Genomic DNA, 25,665 nt, shown 5'->3' with positions numbered 1-25,665 from the left:
AATGGATTAAGACTGTTTTATGGTCGATCTTTAACTCCAGGGCCATGCTTCGACTACTAACATACCGGTCAACTTCAATTATTTCTGTGATTTTATCGACATTTTCTTTAACAACAAAAATGCCTGAACGGAATCGACGAAACCATAATTGCACTTAATTAGCTATTACAGTATGGGCACCATAAACACCATTCACAAATTCAGCGGCCTAGCGTGCATTTACGCCTTTATCAAAGAAAAACTGTAAAAGGTACCGAATTTTCCCTTGGTTCACTTCCATCGTTAACACCCTGTAACTCACAACTGAATGGAATAAACAAAAAACAGCAAAGGAGTTTGTTTAGTGTGAAATGTCACCTTCACAACGAGCATAAACTTTAAATTATTTGATCGATACTTTGCGAGCTATCGATCACTATAGCCATCTACCAAGAAAATAATGGACTTCTTTTTCCCCAAACTAATATATTAAAAAAAAAGAAAAGAATATAATAATAATATATATAATAATAATAAGATGACTATTTTTTTTGGCCAAGAAAAAACAAATTTTTTTTTGTATCATCCCAATGTACATGTGTATATGCGGAGCGTGAGAACACAGTTGCTGCACCACAAATCAAAACCAATCATGCAATCAATAGACTTTGGGCTGTTATCTCTTAACATAATGCTTATTCACATGTATGTATGTATCCTCAATATCAAACCAAACAGGCTTTTTCGAAAAACATATGTATATATACAACATGCAAGTGGAACAACTGACAGTAAACAATAAAAAGGGGAATGATAGCAGTTTCGGCCTTTAATTAAAATGTCTATAATTTGTATGTTGCCAAAAACACTACATACTATTGAAAGGAGTAATGCTTATACATTATAATTCTATTCATTTCCATTTCTATAGAATCCCTATATACGGTTTATAGCGATAGATTTCTGTAAATTACATATTTAATTTTGATTTAAAATATCACTTTATTTGGAGAAAAACATTGAAATGTTTGTACGCACTAAATTTTTAACTTAATATATATGTATGTATACGAATATGTACGATTATATACATATTTAAGCATTTTGATGCATAGCCTGCACACATTTTTAGATATGAAAGTGCGTATGTAATTTTAACAAACTTTTATTTAAAATTTCATTTTTGACTTTTACGAATATTCAATGCTAGTTGAAGAATGTAAGTGTATTTTTATGCGTCTAAAGGTAATGTATTTCTATTTTCGCAAGTGCGCGAAAAATTAATAATCTGGCTTAAAGATGTAGAGCGTATCATAGAGAATGTAAAAGCTGGGTGTATATTACATAATATGTATGTATTAATTTGTATAAAGACACAAGTATGTATATGATTTTTAAAAATACACATTAGTTTGGAATAATAAATATTATTAAGTTCAGTAAAAAATGTGTTTAGAAAGTAAATTTGATATACAACACCAATACTTGTCAAATACTGTTTAATGATACAAAAATTAGCTAAACATATAAATGCAATACAATTAAAATTACACTTAAGCTTAAAAAATGCTTACATATGCCATAATCGCAAAGTGACTAAATCAAACAATAGACAATATTTTGTTGCAATAATATCAATAAGCATCACATCTTTGTGTTTTTATGAGTATTTAAAATATCAACAAATCCTGCTGGAAGCAAATACGACGTTTACAGAATTTATTTTTCAGATTATTAAAAAAAAAACTGGATTCCTCTAAATTTATGCACAAAGTAAAATTTCAATGTATCGAAGTTTGTCGAGCAGTGTAAATGAGTAAAAAATACAACAGCACAAAGTGTGTGGCATAAAAAATTAATATACGCTTATTTTTATGTAAGCCTGAATTCATCCTAAGGATTTTTATAGAAAATGCAAAATTATGCCATAAAAAGCACGCTCACTTCTTTTTAAGAATAGAGCTCGAGTTTTGAAAAAAAAGCCAAAACATTTGCACGCTTCAATTGCTTTTCCCTGCGTATACTAATATTTAATGCTAAATAGATCATAGGCGCAAAAAATGTATGCTTAAAATATTTTGTGCCTTTTTACAATGAATCCAAGATAACTAATCAATAAATATACATAAATACATATTAGTATAAGTGCGCTCTACTTTCTAATCTTACCAATAAGTAAATAACATATGGAGTTTACCGCTCGCCTAATATATGTATATCTCGTAATGATGCAGGTATACCAGAAGTATATATATATTATATGTATATGTATGTATGTAAATAAGTTGCATTCTTAGCGTAAAACATATCAATGAAAAATTAGAATGATTTCAAGCACCTAAGTGTTGTATGCGCAACAAATATACTCTCAGTGATTATTTATGTGTGATTTTATAATAACTATTCTACGCATTACGCCACAACTTAGACACTACCGAATGGTAGGATTTTTCTTTTGGGTGCCCAGTTGGTGTTTCCTTATCTAAGTGCAACGGTTATCTCAAAGATTATACATTGGGTTGCTGGTAGCATCAAATAGTTGTGTGCCTGTGGATTCAATCATCGAACGCAAAGCGATGCTACGCTGTTTTGAAACAGCTTTACGCAATGTGAGTTCGAAAACATTATTTTCATCGATGTTGTCCATTGGCAGATGATCGCGTGCTAGCACGGTTTCGTTGTTGCTTGAATGTAGAGTCTTTTGTAACTCTTCGAACGTCAATTTTTCATTGATGTAATTGATGCGATTATCATTAAATTCTTTTAGGAATGCTTCGGTCTTATGATGTTTGATAGCTTCACTGGGAAAGCATTGCAGTAGCTCCTCGAATGACAGCTCAGCAACCAGGTTGTTAAGGATTTCTGGAAAAGTTAGTTATTTTAGTTATTAAGAGGTGAAATTAGTAGTCTTGTGTTTTTTTTTTTTTGTTTACTAAGTACGCTGTTCCTTTTACCTGTGATATGGACTTTCCAATTAGTCATCAATTCTTGTTTGCTTAAGATTTTCTTCAAGAGCGACTCCCAGTGCTTGGGCGTAAATCCGTTCGACTGAAATTACCACAGAAAAATATTAAATAAATTAGAATTTTAGGAGCTTATTGCTGAAATTGTATAACAAAATGAAAAAAAAAACGGTGTAGTAGCCACTATTATTTCATCTTTATTAGAAAAATATATTTGAATTTTATGAACTTATTGATAGCATGGTGTATCAAAAATCGGCATAGTAACCACTATTATTTCATTTTTTAACGGGCATGATTTGGTAAAAAAAATTAATTATAATTTTTAATTCTACCAAAATAATTTTTATTGATTTTTTTATTACATATTTTGTTTTTATTATAATGTTTTTTTTTATTATTATTTATGTTCTTTTTAATTTTTTTTTTATTTTTTTATTATTTTGTTTTTTATACTATTTTGTATTTATGTATATTTTTTCATTAATGAGGTAAAATTTAAAAATTAACTAAAATAAAAAAATTAATTATTTTCGCACACTTTTTCCAAAGTAAAAATGAAATTGTTTTCGAAAAATTGTCTTTAGGAAATTTAGCACAAAATTCAATGATGAAAATAATCTTCACAGAGCACAGAAATTTATTCTGGAAATACCTTAAACTTCGTACAGTTCTATACAACAAACATGAAGCCCAATGCAAAGTGCTTTTGGTTAAATTTCGGTCACCTAGAAAATAAATTAGTTTTTGTTTTTGAATAAAAAATCTATTTCAAACATCTATTTCTTATTGATCGATTTCGCCCATTTTCAATTCCATTAAACCAAGAACCAAGTTTCAATTCAATATATATTATTAATTTTTGCTCGAGCTATGGTGCGCACGAACGGAGAAACTATCATTATTTTTACATTTTGGTATATATGTATGTATATGGGTATATCTATCTCGAGATCTATATCTATGCCTTATACTTAGGAGCGCGGGTATAAAAAGTAATTCTTTTAATCAGACCAATAAGGCACAGCTTCCTACTCATATTAGTTTCTTGTGAACTTTATGGTTCGAATCTCGGTGAAACACCAAAATTATGAAAAACATGTTTCAATAGCTGTCGCCCCTCGGCAGGCAATGGCAAACCTCCGAGTGTATTTCTGCCACGAAAAAAGCTCCTCATACAAATATCTGCCGTTCGAAGTCAGCTTGAAACTGTAGGTCCCTCCATTTCTGGAACAACTTCAAGACGCACGCCACAAATAGGAGGAGGAGCTGGGCCAAACACACAAAAAAGGGTGTACGCGCCAATTATATATATGTATATATATAGCGTTTTTCAATAGGTGCGCTTCAACTTTTTTCCGATAGGGAGGGCGAACGACGCAATATTTTTTATTTTTCGCTTGTCATTTGTAAACTTCATTAGTATGCATTTCATCATGGAACGCTACACACTTGAGCAACGATTGCAAATCGTGCAAATTTTTTATGAAAATTTATAAATTTTCCAAAAAATCATCTTCAGTGATGAAGCTCACTTTTGGCTCAATGGCTTTGTCAACAAGCAAAATATGCGTTACTGGGCAGAAAGCAATCCACACGTGATTCATGAGGCACCGTTGCATCCCGAAAAAATCACTTTTTGGTGCGGTTTACATGCCGGCGGCGTAATTGGCCCATATTTTTTCGTTGACGAGAACGATCGCCACGTTACTGTGAATGGAAATCGATACCGCGACATGATAAACGATTATTTTTGGCCGCAATTGAATGGTATGGACTTAGACGACATGTGGTTTCAACAGGACGGGGCCACAAGCCACACAGCACACGCTACAATTGATTTGTTGAAGAGTAAGTTCGATGAGCGCATTATTTCCAGAAATGGACCGGTCGAATTGCCGCCGCGCTCGTGTGATTTGACGCCTCTAGACTATTTTCTTTGGGGTTATGTGAAGTTATTGGTCTACAGTAACAAGCCGGCGACGATCTCTGAGCTCAGAGCCAATATTGAACGCGAAATTGCTGGAATTTCGGCCGATTTATGCAAAAGAGTGGTCGAGCTGTAATATTCAAAAAATTTTTTTTTTTTCGACAATACAAATTTTGTTTGAGCAAAGACTCAATTGTTCGCTGCTTATTTTCGTCTCGTTTTCGTTGGTTCTGGTCAAGTTTCAGCTATTATATAATATATTTCAGTATTTATCGCTTTCGTTTTCGTTTTCGTGCTGACAAACTTCCAGAACCGTTTTCATTTTACAAAAGCCACAGGCTAAAGCAGCGAATTTTAATCTCAAAACATGAGTAAACCAAAGTCGGCTATTTCAAGTCTCTCTCCAAGTAAGGAGATGATTGACTTAAAGTCTTTAAAGCGCCAGAGAACTGTTGCAAAAACCAGCATAGTGCGCATAAAAACTGGTCTCCTTGAAAAGACCATGTCGCTAGATCCAATCGAATTGGAGTGCCGACTCGACATATTGAACTCCCACAGCGAAAAACTCATGAAATGTCAGTCGAAAATTGAGGAAATCGACGAAGAAGACATTGCCCGTGGAGAGTTAGAGGACTTAATTGTAGAAACAAAATCCATTATAAAGTCCATTCTGGCGAGAAATAAATCGTCAATTGCCGAAACATCTTTTACTGCACCTCACAGCTCGCGACTAACAAAAATGTCGTTACCTATGTACGTTCAAAGGAGAATATTCCGAGTTTAAAAACTTTATGAGTGTGTTTGAGAGTTTCGTGCACAATGATCCCACAATCCCGGATATTGAAAAATTTAATCATTTAGTATCATGTCTATCCGGTGAAGCCTTAGGCACAGTGAAGTCCTTCCAAATGTCGGAAGAAAATTATCCAAAGGCGTTGGCAAGTTTGAGAAAGGTTTATGACAATAAATGCCTGATATTTTTTAATACAGTGTCTAAACTTTTTGATTTGTCAAAAATCCAAAGGCCTTCTGCGACGTCTTTGCGATCAATGATTGATACAGTGTCTGCAGTATATGACTCCCTTTTATCGCTGGGTGACGATAAACTTATTTCAAATGCGATGTTGATTCACATAGTCATGTCGAAGGTTGATCCCACTACTCGGTCAAAGTGGGAGGAGCAACTTGACTATGATAAGCTGCCGCTTTGGGTTGAGTGTGAAGCTATGCTAAACAAGAGATACCAGCATTTATCAGCTGAAGAAGCTTCCTCATCCCAACAAAGGCCAAATAATGAAGATACGCGGCAGAAAACAAAAAATCAACAACTGCGACCCTCAAAGACAACATTTATCGCGACGAATTCCAAACTGCCAACTTGCCTTCACTGTGGTTCCAAGGACCATTATTTGACAGCTTGTCCAAAATTCCAAGCGCTTACTGCACTTAAAAGATTTGAATTAGCAAAATCGATTTCCCTGTCCATAAATTGCTTGCGCAAGGGACATACGGTCTCAAAGTGCAAAGCAAATCGCTGTGGTGTATGCAACCGTTCGCATCACACCATGTTGCATCAATATCCGATCTCCTTTGAGACCGAGCCGCAACCTTCGACGTCACAGGCCATGCATATTAGCAGCCTGCCTGACCGAGTCATGTTAGCTACAGCCGTAGTTAATGTAAAGGCCAGCTCCGGTGTTTACGTGCAAGCGCGAGCTCTACTTGACTCCGGTTCTCAAGTAAACTTTATGACCGAAGAGCTTATGCAGAAATTGCGAATCCGTAAAGAAATATTCGCTCTAAATATAGTTGGAATTGGCAATTCAAATAAAAAGGTCCAAGGCAAGCTTAAAACTTATATAAAATCGAGGATCAACAATTTTGAATTTTCGGCGGACTTTTGGGTAATGCGTTCGATATCAGTCAATCATCCAGATCGGACTGTAAACACAAATGGCTGGAAAATCCCACAAAATATTGAACTAGCTGACCCAAGTTTCTACAAATGTCAGAAAATTGACATACTTTTAGGAGCTGAAATATTCTTTGATCTGTTATCGGTGGGTCAGATCAGAACCAGCCCAAGGCAGCCAACGCTGCAAAAAACTGTGTTAGGCTGGATAATTTCAGGCAAGTATGCCATAAATAATAGCTCCAGTGCCCAAGTAAGTAGCACATTATGTCAATTTGAAGAAAGCGTTGCTAGCATTGATACTACAATCCGAAAATTCTGGGAATTGGAAGAAATACCTGCACAAATAAATTCCACACGACTGACTCCAGAGCAGGCAAAATGTGAGGAATTTTTTTCGAAAACCACACAGGTTTTACCATGTGGAAGGCTTCAAGTCAGACTGCCTTTCAAAACCGACCGTAAATTACTCGGTCATTCGTATGAAACCGCAGCTCGGCGGTTTCAGGCGCTGGAGAGAAGGACGCTGAAAGATCCAGTACTTCGTAAAATGTACCTGGACTTCATGCAAGAGTATCTCGATTTGGGGCATATGAGTCCAACAAATAATCGACTCCCGAGTGAGCCGCACTATTTCATTCCGCACCAGTGTGTGTTAAGACCGCAGAGCACAACTACCAAGTTGCGCGTAGTTTTTGATGCTTCGAGTCGCACATCAACACAAGTCGCGTTGAATGACACCTTGATGGTCGGACCGATCGTTCAAGAGGAGGTTTTTTCGACCCTCCTTCGCTTCCGATTGCACAAAAATGCCATAACTGCCGACATCACGAAGATGTATCGTCAAATATTGGTGCACGAAGACGACAGGAACTTCCAGCTCATAGTGTGGAGACAGGATCCATCGGAGCATTTGAAAATTTTTCGATTAAACATCGTAACATACGGCACAGCGCCTGCACCATTTCTCGCCACACGGTGTCTGCAAATGCTAAGCGACAAAAATAAAGCCAAATATCCACTCGGTTCCAAAGTCATTCGGAATGACTTTTACGTCGACGACCTATTAACAGGATCCGACAGTATAGAAAGCCTCACCCAGATACAACAGGAAGTAAATATAATTTTAGAATCGGCAGGCCTGAAATTAGCAAAGTGGTTTTCCAATCATACAAGCTCATCGAATAGTGAGAGTCTCCAAAAATTATTGCAGCTCAGCGATACCGACTCCACCAAAACGCTGGGAATCCACTGGCAGCCGAAAGATGACATTTTTCGCTTCATTCTGGAAGATAATTTTAGCGAGCTGCGAGCAACTAAACGTAATATTTTATCAGTTTCCGCTCGCCTCTTTGACCCTTTTGGTTTGTTAGCCCCGCTAGTTACCAAAGCTAAAATCTTATTACAAGAGCTTTGGATTCAAAAGCTAGACTGGGATGAGTCGATTCCATTGCGGCTTGACACTAGCTGGCAAAACTTTAAAGCCAATTAGTTGCAGCTTCCATCAATTAGCATTCCTCGGTATGTAAATACAGAGTCGAGTGCCAGCTGCCAAATTCATGGCTTTTCCGACGCTTCAATAAGAGCGTATGGCTGCTGCGTATATATACGTAGCCAATCCGCTAGTGGTACGAAATGCACGCTGCTTACTTCAAAGTCTAGAGTAGCTCCGCTGAAGACTAAATCTCTTCCGCGTTTAGAGCTCTCGGCAGCCCATCTTCTTGCCAAATTATGGTCAAGAATTTCACCAATGTTGAGTCGACCAATAGAACAAACAATTTTCTGGACAGACTCCGAAATAGTTCTGCATTGGATTAAAACGCATCCATCGTCGTTGCAAACTTTCGTCGCAAATAGAGTGTCCGAGATCCAAGAGTGGACCCAGAATGTGTCGTGGCGTCATGTGCCCACAAAACAAAATCCAGCGGATCAAGTGTCTCGGGGTTGTAACGTGGACGAATTGGGCAATTCAATATGGTTTAGTGGTTCACAGTTCCTCCTAGAAGACCCTGCTACATGGCCAAAAAATGTCAACTTCAGTCTCTCTCCAGAACAAGAAGCACTCGAGAAGAAGAAGAACGCAATTACGTTAACCGCAATCAATGCCACAACAAATCCACTTCTCGAAATAATTGACAGGTTCTCATCTCACAGAAAAGTGTTTCGGATTTTCGCTTATATACTCAGATGGCTTCGAAAAATACGAGAGCGAAAAGCAGAATCTGAAATGATACCCACGGCAAGGGAATTACAATTGAGTTTCCTTAAAATTGTCGAAATAATTCAACATTTTGAATTTAGCGATGAAATAAATAAATTATCGCAAAATAACGTACTTCCCTCAAGTTTGCAGAAATTAACTCCATTTCTGCATGAACACTCGGAATCATCATTATCGTTTAAATTGATTCCAGTAGGTGGCCGTTTATTAAACGCGCCAATCCCCTATGATGATAAGTTCCCTTTGCTATTACGCAAAGACTCGCACTTTGTGAAAGCATACATCCGGTTCCTACATTTTCGTAATCACCATGCCGGTCCAAAGGCATTGGTAGCGCTTCTGCGAGAAAAAATATGGCTGGTAAATGCTCGAGAAGCCTGTAGTCGAACTGTAAGAGAATGTATTCACTGTTTTCGTTATAAGCCAAAATTACAAGGTCAGATCATAGGCAATCTACCCGCCGATCGATTACGCGCCCAACGGCCTTTCACAATATGTGGGGTAGATTACTGCGGGCCCATTCACATAACCTTAAAAATTCGCGGTCGCCCTCCCGTGAAAATGTATATTGCCATTTTCGTGTGTTTCGCTTCAAAGGCAGTTCATCTAGAGCTTGTAACTGATTTAACTGCTAATAAATTTATTTTCGCTCTCAAAAGGTTCATTGGGCGCCGAGGGATGCCAGCCAAAATATACTGCGACAACGCGACGAACTTCGTGGGAGCAGAGAGGAAGCTGAGGGAGCTCCGGGAAGCCTTTCTGGCACAGAAAGAGGAGATTCTCCAATACACCGCCGACGAAGGATTCATCTTCGCCTTCATACCTCCGAGGGCACCCCACTTCGGCGGCCTGTGGGAAGCAGCAGTGAAGTCGGCCAAACATCTGCTGGTGCGCGCCGTAGGCAACGCGCTGTTAACCGCCGAAGAAAGCGCAACGCTTCTCGTCGAAGTAGAAGCGGTCCTGAATTCCCGACCGCTCGCACCACTCAGCAACGACCCCAACGACGGCGAGGCGCTAACGCCGGCGCATCTACTAATCGGTTGCCCCTTGCGAGCTTTGCCACCGGAGAAGGTACCCGTCAACCTCAGCCGCTGCTTAGAGAGATGGCAGCTTGTTTGCTCTCTCAAGCAACAATTTTGGCGCGCGTGGTCGAAGAGCTACCTTCTGGAGCTTCAGCAGCGCAACAAATGGGTGCACCCGCAGCCCAACGTCCAACCAGGCCAACTCGTCGTCGTCCACGAAGACAACGTACCACCGCAGCATTGGGTGCTCGGTCGAGTAACCGCAACCATTCCCGGAGCGGACGGCAAAATTCGAGTCGCAGACATCACCACTAGGTCGGGTGAAGTACGACGCCCTATTCACAAACTCGCCGTGCTGCCGGTGGAAAACAAGAATTGAAGGCTGTTGGATTCCTTCAAGGTGGCCGGTGTTAAGCCAGATTCTGGCAAACTAGTATAATATAATAATGTAACGTAAATTAGAATAGAATAAATTAAATAATATTGAATTTAAAAATTGAAATTGTATTAAAGCTTAAAATTAAGTTATTTTATATTGTTTAAAAATTGAAATTGTATTAAAGCTTAATATTAAGTTATTTTATATTGTTTATTTATAAGTAGGTATGTAGTATACTTTACTGTTTCTCGCTGTCGCTATTTCTTTACCTGTTTCTATTTACTTCCGAGCATTGACTCTATTTCTACAGCTATACCTACTTTCCGTTCTTCCTATTTCTATTTACTTAACTGCAAACTCTCTCCAACTCTCCACATACTGTTCTTCCATTTCCGATATTTCTCGTATCTTAGTTTTAGGCCTAATATAAGGACAGTACATGTGTAATAAACTCCACTTTTGAATTGTTAATCGGACGAGTGCGGTGTTCCTTTTTTAATTACGCGGCGTTACAGGCATTATTCATTTTAGTTCGCGCTTCTACCCTTATAAAGTTTTTTTTAAACAATTTAAATATCTTCACAAAATAGTGAAGAATTTTCAATTAGGTTCAACGATTGGACTTCGAAAAACGTGCACGCGGTGGTCATGCAAAAAAAATAGAATTTCATACTTAAACTCGATAATAAAAAAAAACTTAGTTAAAAAAGTCAAACCGTTTGTGTTTTATTCAAAAAAAAAGTTGAAGCGCTCTTACTGAAAAACGCTTTACATATATAAACTTTATTATAACGTAAATGTTTTTTAAAGGCATTGCACACTTTTTAACCTTACCTTGCCATACTGCCACATGTATTCGGGACAGAAATTCAACATATAATTGATGGCTAGAGGTTTTGGCAAAACAATCACCAAGAAGCTATCGATGCCAATCAAATCCGGTGTTTTCTGTATGAATGCAATAAACTCTTCAATAATCTCACGATCAATTTTCGTTGACGCCAAGAGCGACTGGAAGCAACAAAAATATTTTATTTTTTACAACTTATTGCAATGCATAAGAATTTGCTTTCATCAACCTGTATTTTCAGTGTCAGCGTGAGCAACTCATTATGCCAACCCAAGAACCGCACCTCACACTCGCCTTCATCTCGATTAGGAAAACTGAAGTCGTCACGTCGAAATGGTGGCAAACGATTTAGGTATTGCGGCCGATCTAGCAAGCATGGAATCGGTCGCAGGTATAATTTTATATGACGCTCAAACTCTTCGCCATTCAATTTGTAATCCGGTATAAATGGCACGTACACGATTTTACGCTCATCCACCACTGCCGGCGGCTGCACGACGCTGCTACTTGCCGATTTTGCATAATAATACTGAGTACCGCCATTGTGACGCAGCAAAGGATTTTGTTGATGTTGCTGATGTTGTTGTGAGCGCAGATCTTGCAAATGGCGTATCATAAACTTAATGCATTCCATGCGTAAACTCACAAAATCTTCATTAATAGGCTGTTGCTCAACATCAGCTGATTGGAGATCAGTTATGAGATCACTTAGCGCTTTTAGCCGGCCCATATACATGCGAAAGAGTATTTTGAGTCCTTTTAGGTTTGTCTCGGTATCACTTATACCTTGTGTCGGCGTCTGTGGTTCATTGCTGTCTAATTGAATTGGTGAAATTGTAATATTACGTTTATATGGAGAATTTTGATCATGCAACTGATCGTAAACAATGCGATTGCGATTCGTGGGATGGGAATAGCTGCGGTCGTCCATTGACGAGCTGGCGCCGGAATTCGAGTCGGGCAGTGAATTAGCTATTGATTCGTTATCCCGTTCACTGTTTAGTGAAGGCGCCTTCGAGGAAGATTCATCGTATTCATCGCCGCCCTCTATGTTGGGGGGTGTCTGTGAGGGAACATCATGGGGGTTGTGCATTGGGTTGACATCAAAGTAATCGTAGTAATAGACCTGGAAATACAAAAATATGAATGCTAAATCTAAACTGATGGGTACAAAAGTATAAAAAAAAAATTGTATAGAGAATAAAAATTATTTTTTAGAAAAGCTGGCTTGCAAAGACACTGCCAAATGAGCACTTCTTGAACAATAGCACAGCAATGATAAGAGACTTATAAAGGGTGTTTTTTGTTTGTTGGGAGAATACTTTTCTTTTCAATTGTTTACTTAGTCTCAAGTTCACTCACCTGCAAAACAATCACAAACACCTTTTGCGATGTCTGATAACCCTTATGACCGATATGTGCGGCGATATAGTTGAGGAACAATTGCAAAATGATATCCAAGGTAATACTGTGTTCAATACACAGAGCGTGTATAAATACATCACTGATAGCCTCAATCAAATCGGTATTCTCCGTGGCTAGCAAAATGGTTTCAGTAAAATCCGAGAACGAAATGACACCATGCGCAGTGTGCGTGGGAGCGAGTAAAGGGCTTGCACTTTGCGCTAGACCGAATGACGGTTTACGCTTTTGTTGGCGACGCGTAAATTGTGCAGTTGTCGATTTGTGGTGTTGTCCGTTGGCAGCCGTAGCAATGGAGCCGCTACGGAATTTAAGTGAATCGTAGTGCTGCGAACCGCGTCGTTGGAAGAGTACGGTGCCATCATCAAAGAGCACATTCTTGTGTTTAATAAGAGCAACAGCCAATTCGCGGCGGCTCAAACGTGCTACCACTTCTTGGGCGAGCAGATAGTTGGACATGCGGCAAGCGGTTACAGCGAGAAGGAGATTCTCATCCGGATTCCTTTTTTTAAAGAAAGAAAAAAATGTGAAAACTTGCTGATGAACTTTTTATACAGAACTGTGAGAATGGTACATGATGGCACTTAAGTATGCCTACTTACAGTTTATCCAGATATTTTAGGTAATTGACCAATTCTCCACTGATCGCATCTGCCACCACTGGTGAGTTCAACATGATTTGCGGTATGTCGCTTGGCGAATATTTAATAAACATATTTAGAAACTCTAATGACAAAGGCACTTGCAGGAAGCCTTGGTCGATGACACGATTTGGCGTGAAAAACGGCTTCACTAGCTGATTGAGGAAGGCGGCAAGTAGGCGATCGGTGCCTAAACCAAGCAGAAACATTTTCACAGTATAAATTAAACCGACCAGCTGCATCTCATCGATTACTGGCGAATTGCTGCAATTAACAAACGGCAGTTGCTGTTGCTCTCCGCATGCAGGCTGCACATAGCAGTTGATGTAGTTACTGTAGATGTCGGCTAGTTGTAGGTTGCACATTTTGTAAAAGCCTGTGGCCTGCAGGTACACCTCCTTTTTACGTGAACTGTAAATTGCACTGCTAGTTGATTAAATTCCAAAATTAATTCGCATACAAGAAACGTTACCGTATCGAGAAATCAGCTAACTTTCGGCAATTATCTACGAATTTGCTGCGCAGCTGTTGTTCGCGCTCTTCGGTCAACTGTTCGCACTGCAGCGACAAACTCAGGCGCAACATGACATGCGCCTCTTCCATCAAATCGTAAAAATTCGTACTACTAGCCGCACGATATGATTCTGCGATTGCCTCCAAATCCTCAATTACATGCTCCACCGGTGGCACCTCCAAATTGTAAAGCGTCCATTCGTTGAGCAAAGTTTGTTGAGCAGCATTGTTGCTGCTACTGCGTAACAAATTCTTTACTTTAGTTTCGGCCAGAATACGTGCCGCTATGTTGCGTCCACCAGCACTGCCACTGCCGATGCCCCCATTACGTCTTTTGCTGACATCATTGCTATTGTTAGCTAATGCGCTATTGCTAATTAGCACTAAATTATTTCGATTCACACACACGTATTGGACATGCATAAAAGCGCAAAGACCGACTACAGCAATAGCCGAATTCACATCGGGGCTGGATTCCTCGGGGAAAAGTCCACCCAATGTGGGATATTCGAAGCGATTGTGGTAAAGTTTATGGCCAATGCGCGAAGTGTGAGTCTCCACCGACTCTGTGGTTATTGCATAGATGACATAATCGTTGATGTGCACCTTCAAAACCGGTGCTGTGAATGAATAAATGGCAATGGGCTTCTCGTTCTCACTATACCATTTGCCTACAAGGAGAGAATTGTTAAGTAATCAATAATCAAAAGTTCTTGTTTGACGAAATTCAATTTGCAAGCAACGGTTATTTTCTGCTTCCAACTACCTTGCGCACAAAACTGATACAGATACCCATCCACGCTGCTTGCCACTAGTAATGCATAACCCACGCAACTCTGGTGTTGTCCAGATTTGAGTGTGCGTCGATTGGCGTGCTTGGTAGTGGTCACAGCGCCCGGCACCTGCTGATTGCCCATATCATATTCGGAGTCCTCCAAGCCGTCTTCATGTGGATGGCGTTGATAAATCGCTTTCAAATCCATGCAACGCAAAATGTCTACAATTCGCCCATTGGGCTCCGAAGACTTCATGCAAATTTGCAGCAGCTTGCGCACATCATACTGGACACTGGTGTCCTCGTTGTAAGCGTATGCCATGTTGCCATGGGTGGCAACACGCTGCAGGCGAAGACAGACATGATTACATATACACAAACGAGCTGCTGAGCATCTGCACTCACCTGTACATTCATAGCTTTCGCTTCATTAACCAGCTTAATTTTTATGTCGTTGGCGCGTGCCGGCATAATAATAATCTCCTGTGTATCTCCAACACAAACACCACCGCCGATACTACCGATCGATGTCGGCCCAATACCACCGCCGCCACCAACACTTATGGCCTCACCCAACTCCCACTGTGACTTTAAATCTACTTCGAACTCACGTCCACAAGCCGAGTTCACAATGCGTGCAACATTGAAATCGATTGGTGTGCGTCCTGGAAACCCAGCCACACCCAACGGACGCCCACTTGAGGTGGTTTCCAAAGAATCTGTTTCAAAGCTATTATGACTCGAGGGACCCGCACTTACTTTGCTCATTAGACTTGATTCAGAACTCGAAATGGCCTCGTCGACATCCACGTCGGCGACATCGTCTAACCCACCACCACCACCACCGCAGCCGCCGCCACCGTAATCATTATCTAACGGACTGCAATGCGCGCCACCAGCTGCACTACTACTCACCACGTCGACCACTTTAAATGCAACACAGTAGCGATTATTCATTGCAGCAATGACATTTTCAGCGAGACACAAGCGCAGTGGCACAAAATTTAGATTCACAAAGAATTTAAAAGGTAGGAAGTCAATATATGAGAATCGTGGCTGTGTGGTTTCATGTATGCACTGTGTGTACTCGTATAGGTAGATGCGCTCCCTGCTGCTCACGATAATGTTGCCGGATGTCTGGCAGCATTGTATGAGATCGGGTGGACTACGCAAAGGCAACTCAATCACGTCGATGCTCTCCACCAGTGGCGCCTTAGGCGTGGTCATGGAGGCGATACGTATAGTTATGGGTAGATCGATGAGTTTTGATTCGGGAAATTTCCAAAAATTTGCATAGATCCGCACAAACATTTTAGTGTCATCCTCCGGACAAATAGCCGTATTGTTACTGCTACTGGTGCAACTGATACCGGTGGTGCCAGTTTGTACTGGACTTCCAAGAGTTTCCTTCTCCAGTGTGAGTAGATATTTGCCTGCAGAGAAGAGAGGGAAGGACATACAAATTGATATATTATAATCCATCTATGTGTAAGTCTATGATTCTGAAGTCGTTTGCTTAAGAAAAGTTCCTTTCCTTTCTAGTTATATTAAAAAGCTAAACGTTGATATGGAACTTAGTGCCTCTGCCCTTGTTTCTAGAGCCCGCTGCACAGTGCGGCCGATTCCCAAAAAGCTGGCCAAAAGTCGAAAAAAAGGTTTCTAGATAGAGTTTTTTTGTCTTTGGGTTGGCTACAGTAATGCCTTGAGTAGTGAAAACCGTTCATAGCAACGTCCTGTACCCTAAGTATCCTCTGTATTTTCAGTCGCAACGTGGCCTTCGTTTGAGCATCGTATTACTGTCGATGAATAGTGAAAGTTGTACACATTTGAAAGATTTTGTAATGGAGTAAATTGAACAAAACCAAATGGAATCATCTTCGGAAGGTTAGTAAAATACGAGAAATCTTTAGTACATATCAATACCCCGACACAAAATTTTTAGCTGCAGCAATACGTAGATACATTTTTTGCAATTTTTTTTATAAAATTTGAGTTTTCAAACTGTATAGTAATACAACGCCGTCATATGCTGCTTTGAAACCTATTAAAGGTTACTCAAAAAAGTAATGGTTACTGAATAAAACAAGATTCAGCTGCTACCACTTGCTACCTTGGCTTTTATGCTATTTTTTGTGTTACATGCATCTTGATTATGTTCTTGAATATACGCTATTTCACGTGAGGGGGTGGCCAATAGGGGTGGAAGGGGGTGGATTTTCAAAATTTTAAGATCAAATTCGTAATCAGCGACCCCGACAACCCCCGAGTAAGAAATTTTTAATCAATTACTTAATTTTTTTAGTTTTGGCCAGCTTTTCGGGAATCGGCCGCACTGTGCGCTGGTTGGTTAAAGCATCGTAAGCTCTATAGCTTAATTCCAGCCTTTTACATCTTCGGTAGCTCTGCTGAGATTCAAATAACATTCGGCATTCTATGTAAATGAGGATAGTCTGAACGTTCCTTTGAAAGTTGGTTCCAAGTTAAAGGAACGACTTGGGTAGGAACGGAAAAAATTATAATAACCTCTTAATGTGGATTTGAAGCATATACAAAGGCTTTCGAGTTTATTTTTAAATGGTATTTTGATTTAATAGTAATAATAAGTAATATTAAGTAGGAAATCTATAATTTACTAAAATTAATTCGATTTTGTTTAAGAACTGTATACAAATAATTAAAATCATTTACGAAAATGGAGAAGCTGTGAATCTACATTTAGCAAAATTATGACAATTTTCGGTGGTTATGGTTATCGTCCAACAGAGCTCGGTATAAAAAAGTTAATCGAGTGACTCGGCATAAGGGCTGTAAGGGAAAGTATGGACGAAGGTAAAAATGTGTCTATTGAACGGCGTTTACGACAAGACGAGATATGTCAAGAAAGCTGCTTTTTTAAGCTATGAATATCGACGGCCACATTCAACAAAACGGTGCGATATGCCACATAGTCCATAAAACAATCAACTTGCTGCAAACGAAGTTCCTGGGAGAATAAGAATAATTTCCTACATTTCTACACCAATTTGGCCGCTAAGAACATTTTATTTAACATATTTGAACTGTTTTCTGTTGGGCCATCCCACTAATAAAGTTTCTGTGAAAACCAAGAAACGAATGAAATTTTGAAAAACAACACTCAGAACAAAATTGCGTATTCCTCGTCGTACCAATTGTTTTTTCGGACTCGCCGAAATCCAATTTTTTCTTCGGTGACGGTACGTAAAGAACGAGGAATGGTGCTATATTCCTCGTGCATGCTGGGTTGTTGGGCAGTACTCTCTGAGAGCAGGAATGGGAGTCGAGTGGCGCATTTTCTGTCTATCTGATGTAATTGCAGCTAACGATGTCGAACTTTCTTTGCGTAGTTAGATATACATTTTTTGCTGCACAGAGGCAAATGTTAGGTCCTCGGATCGTACGTACATCTAAAACATCAAAAGCGTGCCTTCAATCTATCGAAACACAATCGATCTGGTTTCGCGTTTTTCGATCAGCAGTCAGTCACGTAGCTTGGTGTATTTTTTGTGCTGGAATGTGGTGCTGTACACTACCATGTTTCCAGCCCCGGCGAACTCAATTAGCTTCAGTCCGTTACCGGATATTGTTGTCCAGGCTGAATTTACTCGTCTGTGGGACAAAAAAAATCCTACTTGCCTCCGTCTACTTGTCAAATGTCAAAGATGATATAAAAAAAGTACCGTCTAGGAATTATTCACTACTGACATCTAGTGTCACTTTTAAAAAACCCTCATTAAAAAAATATTTATTGAACATTTTACTGAAGCCGCAGGGGAAATTTTTTAAAAATTACTTTTTACTTAAACCGATTTAAGTTTACAAGCATCAACGCTTTCAAATTCATTTCGATAATTCGCAAGGTGTCGTATTGTAGTATGTTCTAAGGTTTTAACAGTTCAATAAATGTTTAGAGAATCGAAGCCACAACCAACTATTTTTTAAGTATGTGAAAATGCAGGAGATGACTCGTACGGTACCTTGAAAACCCCCTAAATTTATATCTATATATATAAAAGAAAGTCATGTTAGTTGCACAATTTATAACTCGAGAACGGCTGAACCGATTTGGCTGAAAACTGGTGGAGAGGTAGCTTAGAACCAGGAGACGGACATAGGATACTTTTTATCCCATTCGAACGCGTTTCCGTGAAGTCACTATACAATGTGGTATAACAAAAACGCATCTGATATGGAATAACAAAACGCAAATGACAGCTAAATGTAATTTGGTCTATGGGTAAGTAGAAATTTGATAATAATAATAATAATTTGATGATAATAACAGTATTTCCAAGATCAACGGCTGCTGACGAAATAAACGCTTGCTTCAAATCATCGAATCTATGGCGCTATGTGAAGAAACTTCAGCTGACAACAAACATGAGAGTTACATTACTTAATGATACATCTACTAAAGATTTCTCTGAGCAATTACTGACTATCGGTAATGGTCGAGTACCTGTCGACGAATCGAGCGGATTCATTTCATTTCCTCAGAATTTCTGTAACTTTGTCTCATCGAAAGACGAACTTATCAATAAAGTATTCCCAAACATCATTAATAACTACAAAAATAATGAATGGTTGAGTGAGTGAGCAATTTTAGCGGCTAAGAATAAAGATATAGATGACCTAAGCTACATAATTCAAAATGATATCATTGGAACAATGCATTCATTCAAATAATGATGTAATAAATGAAAACGAAGCCACCAACTATCCAATTGAATTTTTAAACTCCTTGGATGTGCCTGGCTTACCACCGCAGAATTTACGAATAAAAGTTGGCTCCGTAGTAATCATGCTTCGAAACATAAGCCCACCAAAACTTTGCAACGGTACGCGTTTAGTGGTAAATAAATTGATGAACAATGTGATTTACGCGACGATACTCAAAGGAGAATTCGAAGGTGAAGAAGTTCTTATTCCGAGGATTCCAATGATCCCAAACGATCTTCCGTTTGAGTTTTAAAAGCCTTCAATTTCCGATCCGTCTTGCATTCGCCATGACCATTAACAAATCACAAGGACAATCCTTGAAAGTTTGTGATCTGAATCTAGAAAATCAATGTTTCTCACATGGTAATTATATGTGGCATGTTCACGGGTCGGAAAACCATCTGCGTTGTTTGTTCTTGCACCTGATAATAAAACAAAAAATGTCGTGTATCACAAGGTGCTTAACTGAAGAGTGCAATCTATTAAAGCTTCATTGAAATACTTGATTAATAAAACAATTAACTTAATCTGCTTTTTTATTGCTTCTAGGGCGGAACAAAGTTCGCCGGGTCAGCTAGTATATATATAAATCTCTTTTTCCTTGTTCACTCCTCTCGGGAGCATAGGGCCTCGACAGTCTTGCGTTGGTTTCGTTAATCTATTTTGATTTCTGACAGGTTAGGTGATTAGCCTGCCGCTACCAGTCCTAAATAGTGGGAATGCCCACCTGTCGTTGCTTAGGAAAAAAGCCTAGTTTTAGCCGTTCAAAATTTATGACACACAACAATACGGCACTTACGAAGTCCCTGTGAATAGCTCAGTTGTATTCAAAATTAATTCAAATAAGAAATTTAAGCTCTTTCAACTTTTCTTATAATCCTTTTAACTCACCTGCTTCGCAGTAAATCAGGTGCACCACTTCTCCCACCGTTGCGAGCGTGTATTTCGTGGGCAGCCGCTCATCTGCTGCAGCTTGTGCCGCAGCCGCCATCGCTGCTGCCTCAGCTGCGGCATACTCACTTGCCGTGGTAATGGCATTCAAATCGATGCCATTCAATTCATTACGCCGCTGCTTGCCGCCGATATCATAGATTTCAATAAATTGCTCAGCGCTACTAACAGCAATTCGACTGGAATCGATCAGTGAGGCGGAAAGTATGTCACCATTTAGAGCGTACGTGTGCTGCTTGGCAAAGTTATAGGCTTGCAGAATTTTCACCATTTTTAGTGGTCTTCGGCGATTCAGTTAAAAAGTAGAACTTTACCGAGCGCTGTAGAATTACAAAAGAAAAAAATACTTGATATTAAAAATATAGTTGAAAAAAAAATCATTTATAAAAACACTCATTTTTAAAGCTTAAAGTTGCGTTGCGCACTTACACTTATTAAAACTATTTTTTCTTTTAATTTTGAATTCTTTACTAATTTATGCACGCATCCAACGCCCAGCGAGCCGCAAGTGACTTCATACCGTAATGGCAACGCTTGCTTACAGTCATTGTGTCATACGGGCGCGTCTCATATGCGTTTATGGTCACACAAACACTCCATCCATAATTTATTAAAGCAATAACAATCTCACATACGACTAGCAATTTGTCAGTGCTGCTGTTGGATTACACCGCTTCACTGCACAACTGTGAGAGGTAGGCGATTATTATATTCTAACTGACACTGTCCGGTTAGCCGTATGTAGTTCGCTAGTTATCCGCCTGGAAGACGGAAATGACTGAACGCGTCGTTGGTAAATCTTCAAATGCTGACACTTGACGCGCATCGCATTTACATATCGTATTTGCTTTACAGTAGGCATCGACTGGTGACGACGTCTCAAGCGCACACTCCCATACACCAGCAAATGGAGCGAATGTCATCAAATCAAGTGTAGTACGGCGAAGTGGCCGCTTAGGCGCTGCATTTCAACATACATACATAGAAACTAGCCAACTGGTCAAGTGGTCACGAACCACCCACTCAGCCGCTTGATTAAACAGGCCACGCTAAGTCCAATGCAAAGAGAATTGAAAGTACGTATGTATGTAAATATTATACTGACCATTTGATTGAATGAATATCTACACTCTTTTTGGTCTTACTTCTTTTATAGAATTGTTATTTTTGACGTCAATTTGTAAATTATCATAATTTTTTTTTAAGAAATTAAGAAGCTATTAATTGCTTCTCATACAGGGTCAGCCACTATACGCATATGTAGGTAGATAGAAGAAGAATTAGGAATGGAATGTATGAGATCATGAAGGCTTTATCCCTTTTTATAATGAATGCTTCTGATTTGGTAATAGAGTTTTGTAGTTGTCCCATTTCTGATCTATGAACATACACTTTGCTTCTTTAGTTGCAGATATTAATTTTAGATAATTTTGATACCTGTCCTGATTTCCAGATCTATGCACTTATAAGTTTGATCTTTAATTGCAGTTTTAAAATTTTAGTACCATTCCGAACCCCGAAATATGCCTTCCGAAGTAATGCCACATATGTATGTATATTCTGTCAAATAAGTACCGGAATTCGATCATTTAAGAGTTTCATTTCAATATGCGACATTTGCAATCGCGAGTTCGTCGAAAAAGGCCAGATGTGTGGAAAAACTCATGGACTTTGCACCACGATAACGCACCATCTCATAAGGCTATAATTGTGAACAAGAACTTCACAAATATCAGCGAACAACCACCGTATTGAATTGATATGGCACCGACTGATTCCTTTCTGTTTTTAAAACTCGAATTACTACATCAAGGTGTTCGTTTTCAGTTCATAGAAGAGAAAAGAGAATTCGAGAAAGTTATAGTAATTCTGGAAAATACATAAGTTTGAAAAATACTTTGACGATTAGATTATTAGATGATTCGTTGGCATAACTACATGCATATCGTTCATCTTATGCCCGAGCATTAATGTGCAAACTTTCCAACTTTGAGCTAATGGGCTGCCTTTATTCTCCTTTGGATATTCTATGTTATACGATACCTAAACCCAGAATACCATGCGTAGAAGAAAACCACAATTCATTTTTATTATCAGAAACCAAATCGTCTAATTTTCAAAGAGCAATCAACTTTTTAACTTTATTTTCCCAACATTTTTATTTGTAGACATTCATATTTCTGGCATAAGTGGGACAGTCTATTATTTCAAAAGGGACTACTTTGAAGCCAATACAATAAATATGCATGGCTAATAAATATTTTGTGTTTTATTGACCATTTCCCGGTATTTTTTTGACAGATTGTATATTAATGAATGAACAGACTGTCTGTCGGTGTCACAAAAGCTCTTCTTGGCATACCATTCTGCATACAAATTTCGACCTACGCTTTACAATACCAAACCAACTCCAAAAGTTTAGTCTTTGAATAATTTGAAACGAGGGAATATTCTCCGATTAAACTCTGTAAAAATTATGTGGTGTCCTTATTGAAAACCCCTTTCTATGCGAGTGCGCACAGACATGTGTAAATATTTACTATGGACGAATATTTGCTAATACGTAAATACATATAAATTTACAAACTTTTCAAAGTAACACAATATTCAAAGCAGAACAAATAGCAGAACCAGGTCAGGAATAACAATAACAAAAATTATCAGTGAAAACAAAAGCAGCTTAAAGCATTTTGAATTCTACCGAAAAAATAATAATAAATTTGAGGGCAAGAACGCCACGTAAAACATTAAATTAATTAAAAAAGAAAGGCGTGCAGTGCAAAAGGTGCACAAAATTTGGCATTAAAAAAATCATGAGCGAAATGTTTAGACATATGATATAAGTTCATTAGGGTGGTCGGCCTGTTTGTGATACGTCTGAATTAGTAATATTAAATAACGATAAACCAAATTGCATCCATCTTAGAATGGGTATTGGAGTTTTCTCTTCCTACCGAGGATGAATCAGGATTAGAAGGCACTTTTTCTATAAAGTATTTTTTTCAATATTTTTTTTGTAACAGAATGAAAAGCCGTTACATAAAAAAACAATAAGCTGGCATATATATACAATATATATATATATACCTATATGTATATAACATACATATGCCTGAAATGTATTAACGTCAAGCTTCTCCTTTAATTTATGGAAAATCCCGCAGTTTAAGCCGCCTCCAAATGGAATATGGTTTCTATGAAAATATTTTTTTATAGCAGAACTACAGGTCTACTACTGTCTGCCTACTGTTGTTGTTGTAACAACATAAACGTTAGAGGAATGCTGTTGGGGTAACAGTCATTGGCCGTGTATAAAGCCAGATCGTTCCGGTAACGTAGAGTCGACTGTCGTAAGAACTTTTGCCTACTGGAAGGCAACCTCTGCTAGAAAACAAGTTTTTTAAGTGTAAAAAAAATAATATTCATACATTTATTAAAACTAACCTAACTTTTTTTCAAAAGACATCGATTTTTTCACAAGACAATTTAAGAGAACACCCTAATGCATATGTATACAAATGATAATTTTTAAGTAGGTTACGGTGCCCATAAGAAAATATGAGAAATAGGAATAGATTTACAAAAAAAGAGCAGATACAAATGTGAATGGTGTATGAAATGAGCGATGGCAGTTTCTGTAAATAATCGTTGGTAGGCACGCGTCGGCCCTTAAAATTATGATAAGACGCGTAAGAAATAGTATATAGTCACGCGTGGATTTAATGGCCAAAACGCTAGAGATGGTGTAGAGTGGCCAAAATTATAAAAATAACGTGCGTTGATGCGGGCATGGCTGCAACAAACATGGAAGTTTATCGTTTCCGGTTTTGCATTGGTTCAAACAAAGAATCCATATCAAAATTAAAAGTTGAATTTTTTTTCCAACAGACATTGCAGTAGTAAGATTCCGAAGAGGTATTATTTAATTATATTTAGCGCTTCATTTACTGTTTATTGTTTATGGGTTGGGTTTTAAGATAATTTCGATGATATACAATATAAAAGCTATTGGTGACAAAATTTGTTATTATTACTACTATTATTATTACTTCTCTTACTATTACTATTATTCTTTCGTATTAATCAAAATTCTAGCTTCAGTTAAAACAAAAGTATTTTTTAATAAACCCCTTTCTATTTTTACTATTTACTAACCAAAGCAAATATTTCCATCTCTTTTATACTACATTCGCGCTAAGTTTTCTGTTTTTTAGAAAATTTATTTACAATAAACAATTTTATCAATTATTCATATTCCATCACATCAAATATTTTATTTATTATTCAGTTTATGCTCATCTAAAATCAAAATCCATTTCCCTTCAAACTGCTTTAAAAACTCCTATTTGTCGTTACATACAAATGGAAAAAATCACCATCAATCAAATTATTGACCCAATTATGACAATTCGCGCTTAAGAAATATGTAAACACATATGCACTCACACGCATACAAAATTTCTTGTACATTTGTAAGGCGGTTAATGGCACTGAACGGAAGCGGAAAAGAACATTGCTAAAAGCAACGAACAATGCACAAGTTCACGGCTAACACACAAACACAGCCATCGATTCCCACACAAAGCTAGTAAAATTTATAGTATGGAAAGTGTATGTTTGTGTGACTATGCCGAGCCCATCTAAATATACATTTGTTTACCTCTTCCTATAAAATAGTGTGTATGTTTGCCCGTGAGTGTTTGATGTGTTCACATGAATCCTTTGACTATTTTCAGTGCAAACGCTAATCGACTTTGATGGCTGGTTAACATTGATTTTGTGGGGCGATTTGCCGCGAGTTGTGATTGTAACTAAAAATAGATTGTGTAACACAGTGATTTGTTGTTTTACACACCTTTTTACACAAATATAATATATATATTGTGTATGTACATTTTTGCAAGTGCATGCGAGTATATACACTGATATTTCCCCCTAATTTACCCGTATGTAGTTCTTGATGTGAAAAATCAATAACAATGCAGTTGTCCTACAAAATCACTGCCAAGTTTTACATAACCCAAACGGTCTTTTTAAAAACAATAAACTGCATTGTACTTATTTTCAACCATTTTAAAACTTTTACAATTATTGTCAACTTACATTTTCAAGCACCTAATTATCCAATTAGGTCGTCAATCTGGCGAGGCCCTAAATGATTTTTTGCTTATCTCTGCCTTCACTCTAACGCAATTTGCCCGCACTTAAAACGCACTTGAGTTTACTTACATATTTCTACACATTCTTTCACCACATTTTCACATTTCTACTTAATAAAATTGATTAATTTAATTTAAATCATCCGCGCTTAAAGTTTGATGTTCTAAATTAGAATTTCGTGTTTTTTTGTTTTCTGTTTTGCATTGCATT

General features: G+C 38.2%; 1 protein-coding gene across 3 annotated transcripts; it reads right to left on the bottom strand.

Moving 5' to 3' along the window:
- Positions 1-1,069: 1,069 nt before the first annotated feature.
- LOC129240562 (uncharacterized) lies at positions 1,070-25,665 on the bottom strand. Of its 3 annotated transcripts, none has more exons than XM_054876461.1 (11): positions 25,399-25,665; positions 20,236-20,615; positions 15,013-16,040; positions 14,599-14,950; positions 13,792-14,503; positions 13,281-13,730; positions 12,619-13,180; positions 11,486-12,382; positions 11,241-11,417; positions 2,934-3,027; positions 1,070-2,841 (listed from the first exon to the last, which is right to left on the bottom strand). In XM_054876461.1, exons 2-11 carry the CDS (start codon positions 20,564-20,566, stop codon positions 2,480-2,482), a joined length of 4,965 nt encoding a protein of 1,654 aa, XP_054732436.1. In that variant the 5' UTR covers positions 20,567-20,615; positions 25,399-25,665; the 3' UTR covers positions 1,070-2,479. The 3 variants fall into 3 exon arrangements, with proteins under 3 accessions (XP_054732436.1, XP_054732438.1, XP_054732437.1); XM_054876463.1 differs by lacking the exon at positions 25,399-25,665 and adding an exon at positions 25,240-25,303; XM_054876462.1 differs by lacking the exon at positions 25,399-25,665 and adding an exon at positions 20,725-21,253.

The sequence above is a fragment of the Anastrepha obliqua genome, chromosome 3 (assembly GCF_027943255.1).
Source record: "Anastrepha obliqua isolate idAnaObli1 chromosome 3, idAnaObli1_1.0, whole genome shotgun sequence".
NCBI classification, from domain to species: domain Eukaryota; kingdom Metazoa; phylum Arthropoda; class Insecta; order Diptera; family Tephritidae; genus Anastrepha; species Anastrepha obliqua.
This window is presented reverse-complemented; position numbering and strand designations above follow the sequence as displayed.